A 6,098-nucleotide genomic window follows, 5' to 3' on the forward strand; every position below is an offset into this window, starting at 1 on the left:
CGGAATGCATGCAAGATATTCCTCCTCAAGCATAAGTTGTAAACACTATGTTCTAAACTTTTAACATAAATTAGAACGTGATGAAATCTACGGTAAAATAGAGCCTTGTTTCGCCAACAAAAATTAAAATAAATACGATATATTTTATTTTAAATAATTGTTCTGTACTGTTTAACATGCACATTATCTATGTTTGACGTTTTCATCCTAATAAATAAATCATAAATATCCTATCCTAAAATTCCTGTATCTTTAACTCAATGCGAAACACCTTTTTTCAGAGCTTTTTAGGCTCTTCCATAGACCTTTCCTACTCCCCAAGAAGAAGAAGAACAACAACAAAGTAGTTTGTAGGCTTACTCCCCGAGTAAGAGAACATACTTTTTTTTTTTTTCATCGTAACTCGAAAAGTTGGTATAATATGAATCATTGCAAAAATCCTATTCAAATGGAATAATATTTTTCATAAAATCCTATCAAACAGTCTGAAGTCAGGCAAGCAAGCAAGCACTTCCCTGTAGTTACTGGAACGCCGAGATCAATAAGTACTTTGAGGGTAACGCAGACAGAACATATGGCGTGCTTGCGTGCACGCAATCCTGCTTGCTTTTTTGTTGCCTGTGTAGTGAAACCCCACTTTATTCTCTTCGTTGTATTGAATTGTTGAACAAAGGTTTATGCATCTGTTTGTGTGTGTGTATATATATATATATATATATATATATATATATATATATATATATATATATATATATATATATATATATATATATATATATATATATATATATATATATATATATATATATATATATTCTCCTCACAATACCAAGGCATTTTTACATCAAATGCCAAAGTAAATCAATTTAATTCCTTATAAATCACAAGAAAAATATCCTTAACATTCACGAGAAGGTATATACAGATTGAAGATGGGGAAAGGTGGAATTTTAGATAATGATAAAAGTAATGTATATTTAAACAAGGAAGACAGTAAGTTACCCAAGTGTTTTAAATTGGACACCATAGTATGCTGTGGAAGTTTGAATTTTAAGTCAGTGAAAAGGGGTTTATCTTCTGAATAGTAATAATATTGAAATAATAATAATATCATTACTATTTATCATTTCAGTCGATGAAACCAATCCACATGAAACAAGCACACAAAAGGGACCATAGACTTGATATTCAAGCTTCAAAAGAATATGTTGGTTTCAATCTCCCACTGCAGACCCCAACATTGCGGCAGTAACTGATCATGACTAAACTTTGTTGTATTCTTAAGTGTGCATAAACAATAAAAGCAAAACTGTCTTGGTAATACCTTACAACGAAGGAGAGAAACCAGTTTCATTAGTTATAACAGCAAAAGGAAATTTCCTTTAAAATTCCAACATCAAATATGAAAACTGTCTCCGTGTTGTATCTTGCACACGAGATTTGTAGGCCTATACCATCACTGCTCCAAAATCTTCACAAATTATTTGTGTTCCAGGAAGACACACTCCTCAATAAGATGAGTGTGTTACGGATGGTGAAATGTGACCTTACGGAAAGCTGAGGTCACCTGCAGGTCAAGAAGTGCCTTCCTCCCTCGGGTCAATTGAAAAAGAGGTCACGGGTCACGCCAGGACAAGGGAATCAGAATGGTAGGTTTAGAATCTAGTTTTTTATTTGTTCAGAGGCTCAGTTATTCAAAAGAAGATGCAATGCATCAATAGCCTCAAACAGTTCACCTTGTAATTTACTCACTAATTCATATTGGTATCAATTTATTCCCGAAATTATTAATTTATCTTTTTTTGTAATAGTTGATCTCTTCTTTCTGTATTTCCTGTTACCTTCTGTAACTTCTTTCAAATGATCACCATAATACTATTTTGGAAGATTGAATTTCGAGTCAATGGCCCCATTTTTCAGTTAGTTTTGGCAGTTCCCAGGCCTCAGACGCTTCCAAAATCTATTCATAGTTAATTCTGGCATTTTCCAGCAATTTTTGATCGAAGGTTTACATTGAATACCACGTAGCTTAGAGCCTTTTTCCAGAGGATTATTATGACACTCTCCAGGCCTCAAACGCATCAAAAGTCTTTGTGCGGTTAGTTCTGACACTTTTCACGCCCAAAATACCTCCAAAGCCTCTTTCCAGGTAATATTGACATTTTCCATGCCTCTAACGCCTACAAAATAATTTTACAGATAATTCTGACACTTTCCAGGCCTCAGACTCCTCAAAAGCCTTTTCACAGTAAATTCTGACACTTTCCAACGCTTCCAAAGTCTTTTTACAGTTAATTCTAAGACTTTCCAGTCCTCAAATGGCCCCTAAGCCTTTTTCCAGATAATTATAACACTTTCCAGCACTTATTGACCAACGTTCAAACTGAATGCTGTAAAGATTAAAGCATATTTCCAGATAATTTGACACTTTCCAGGCCTCAAACATCTTTTATAACCTTTTGTCAGTTAATTCTGACACTTTCCAGGCCTCAAACGACTCAAAAGTCTTTTTTCTTTCAGATAATTTTGACACTTTCCAGACCTCATACACCTCAAAAGTCTTTTATTAAGATTATTCTGACACTTTCCAGGTTTCAAACGCCTCCAAAGTATATTTTCCAGATAATTCTGACACTTTCCAGGCCTATAAAGCCTCTTTACAATTAATTCTGACACTTTTGAACGCCTCCAAAGTCTTTTTACGGTTAATGCTGAAACTTTCCAGGCCTTAAACGCCTTTGTGCTGTTAAATCTGACACTTGCCAGGCCTGGAACGCCCCGAAAAGCTGATCTACACTTAATTCTGACACTTTTGAATGCCTCCAGAGCCCTTATCCAGCTAATTCTGACAACTCTTTCCAGGCCTCCAACGCCTCCATGGAATGTGGCATCTGCAACGAGGTCTACAACGAAACCGAGTACTGCCCGAGGATGCTGCCCTGCTTCGACTGCATGTGCACCAGCTGCATAAACCAGCTGATCAAGACGGACAACCAATCCTGCCCCTTCTGCAGGAAGGCGTTCCAGGCCACCTCCGCCCAGGACTTCCGCCCAAACAACGCCCTGCTGGAGCTCGTCAAGTACATCGCGGAAGTCGAGTCGGGAAAGAGGTCCCACTACACCAAGAGGACGAAGTCCTTCGCCGCCTGGAAGAAGGACTTCCGGCGGGACATCAACGACGGGATACTGGCCGAGTGCGTGAGGTCGAAGGCGCAGATACAAGGCGCCATCGAGCGGAACGCCAAGATGGAGGAGAGGTTCCTGCAGGTGAACGGGGAGATCAGGAACGAGGTGCGAAACGACCTGCTGGACATCGAGGAGAAGAACGAGAAGAGGATACGGGAACTGCAGGACAAAAAGGCCCACCTGATGACGATACTGGACACTCTCCTGAAGGAGGAACTGAAAATCAAGGAGGCCTACGATAAGCTGGAGGGCGCGACGAACTTCACCTCCGCTGGGCCTGTCATCGACAGCATCGAGGACATCGAGAAGTCCATCAAGTCGTTCTCGGGGGAGATAGAGGAATTCATTTCCAAGGAAGAAGTTACGTACAATGATACCAAAGTGGTAAGTCTCTCTCTCTCTCTCAACGTGAGCTACCCTTTAATCTAATATATACACAAATCCTTAAACACTAGGCCTATATTCCTTCTCATCCAATACAGAACTTTGAAAATAGGCTACCGTAAGAGTATCCCTGATAATCATTTGAATAGAAACCGATGCATGTATCTATAACATTCTATGACTCTAATGTATTTAATAGACTTATTTTCAATCCAGGAACTCGACTACACAAAGAGAAAAGTGAGCATCATCCAAGAGATTCTATCGAGTGACAGAGACGAAGGAGATGATTCTGCCATCATAACGGTGAGAGTTAATCCTTTCTTTGGTTTTGGCGATTAAGAATCTATTCTTTACTCTTCTATTCTTAGCTTGCATGGGATAGAATAAAGCTCTTCAGTCGCCTGGCTGGTTAAGAATGGGAAAAAAGTCTAGTCGGGAAGGGAAAGAGGGAGTAGATTATTCGCCGTGGGGGAGAGAAGAAGCGTCAAAACATTTCATCTTCTTCCCGCGCAAATAATGATGAATCCTGGTCGTGCATTTCCAAAATGTAAACAAAAGAATTATGATTCATTTTCACGAAGCAGACACGAAATGAAGCGTCACTTTTGACTTTTCAAAAAAGTTTATTCTTCTCATAATATTAATTTAACAGTAATCCTACAGTTTAGGGGTCCAAATTCACTGCATTGCATAACGTCAACACCAGCACACGGATTTATCAAATATTTATTGCACCGTAGAGCACAATGAAAAAGTGAACAATTCATCTGCTTGCGGAAGCAGAAATAGTAAAAAAAGTAAGGGAATGTAAAGTGGGAACAAACGAAAAAGTCTTAGTCGAAACGGACCCATAGAACTTTGAGAAAATAGCAAATCTCTGCTTCTTGTAAGCAGATAAGCTGCTGATTTATTTAGTTATTTATTTTAACAAATATACTTGTTTGCAGATCCGTCGAAATAAATTGAAAATAGGAAGGAATACCTAAACACACACACACACACACACACACACAAGGGACCAGCGAACCTGAACCCCTAAACTGTAGGATTAGTACCAATTTAACTTTGAAAGGAAGCTTTTATCTGTATCTCGAAATGGTCTTTATTTACATACACTCCTGCAGGCTAACGACCTCCGGAGGATGAGCGGGCCCTTGAGAAAGATCGTGGAAAACGGGCGCTTCATAGCCTTCCAGGAACACAGGGGGAGGAGGCGGTACGCCCTCATGAAGATGGCGTCCAGACAAAGACTCCTTCTCTTCCACTTGAGAGAGCAGGAACACCTGCCTGACGAAGTCCTACTTATCAAGGTGACTATGAGTTCATGAGGTGTTTTCTCTCGCTGTGATTCAGTGATCCCGTAAGTTTAGAAGTAAATGGAAAGGATAAGTATTGGTTTAGAAGTAAGGGAAAGGATAGTACTACTTTAGATGGAGCAGACCCACTTAGGCTTAGGCCTATAGTGCTATGTTCTAATAATAATAAAAAATAAATAAATAAATCAACTTCCAAATCCTCTCTTCCTATATCCTCTCTTTCTATCTCCTCTTCCACCCCCGGCAGCACGAAGACGCGACGAACCTCGTCGAAGAAGCCTCCAGGAGGACCTTCCTGGAACTCGACGTCGGCGGGGCGTACCAACTGACGCTCGTCATCCGCTTCATCAACAACGGCTCCTACGCCCAAAACTTCCTGCGCCTCTGCCTCGGGGACCTGGGCCCGTCCTATGTAGGATGCAAGTTCCTGGAGGTGATCGACAAGGATAATGACGGCGAGCGCGTCATCACGGGAGACTACGAGAGGAACGACGGGAATGGCGGGAAAGCCGTGATTCCTGGCGTCGACTGGGGCGGGGAGGGGAAGAAGGAGATTTATTTGGGACAGACGCTGGAGGAGGGGCTCGTCGGTGGGGGGAGTAACCTAGAGGAGAGGGTGTCCAAGTTCATCATAGTCCTGTCCACCGATCAGGCGATGGACGCTTGCTATCCCTTCGCGATGGTCGAGGAGGGTCTCAGTATCCTGCGGGACGCCATCTTGCACTATCCAACCACTCCACCCATTACTATCAGGAATTGTGGGTTGGTGCTACCTCTGTGATAAGCTCAGCTGATAGTTCTGGACCATATAATTTCTAAAGAGACACTATCCTAGTTCTATACTGAGCCTGAACTTAAGATAATTCAGAAAAAAAAATCTAAAACTGTGTGATAAAGACCAAATGAGAACAATTGCCCATAACTTTTGTATCACAAACTCAAACATTCTTATATCTTTATAATAAAAATTAAAACTTTTAAGTAGTTTTCGTACTTGCTGATATTAAGGTCTGATCACGAATAAATGAAATACAGATAACCTACTCTCATCATTAGAGATTTAGGTAAACCAACTCTGCGATTTTTAACACATGGAAATTTAAAGAATTCTTATCTCTGTGTTACTTAAAATCCTTCAATGAAATAGCAAGGCTGCTCAAAGAATCCCCATTAATCTTTCCCAGATATAACCAGAGGATATCTTTATAG

General features: G+C 40.2%; 1 protein-coding gene across 1 annotated transcript in view; it reads left to right on the forward strand.

Moving 5' to 3' along the window:
* Positions 1 to 5,870, forward strand: part of LOC135199961 (uncharacterized) — a 7,300-nt gene extending 1,430 nt beyond the window's left edge. Inside the window, exons 2-6 of the mRNA XM_064228087.1 lie at positions 1,496 to 1,649; positions 2,863 to 3,570; positions 3,787 to 3,876; positions 4,698 to 4,883; positions 5,137 to 5,870. Coding sequence (XP_064084157.1) covers positions 1,647 to 1,649; positions 2,863 to 3,570; positions 3,787 to 3,876; positions 4,698 to 4,883; positions 5,137 to 5,670 — 1,521 coding nt within the window. The 5' untranslated portion in view covers positions 1,496 to 1,646 and the 3' untranslated portion in view covers positions 5,671 to 5,870. The remainder of the gene's footprint in view (positions 1 to 1,495; positions 1,650 to 2,862; positions 3,571 to 3,786; positions 3,877 to 4,697; positions 4,884 to 5,136) is intronic.
* The last annotated feature ends 228 nt before the right edge of the window (positions 5,871 to 6,098 follow it).

The sequence above is a fragment of the Macrobrachium nipponense genome, chromosome 26 (genome assembly GCF_015104395.2).
Source record: "Macrobrachium nipponense isolate FS-2020 chromosome 26, ASM1510439v2, whole genome shotgun sequence".
Lineage (NCBI taxonomy): Eukaryota > Metazoa > Arthropoda > Malacostraca > Decapoda > Palaemonidae > Macrobrachium > Macrobrachium nipponense.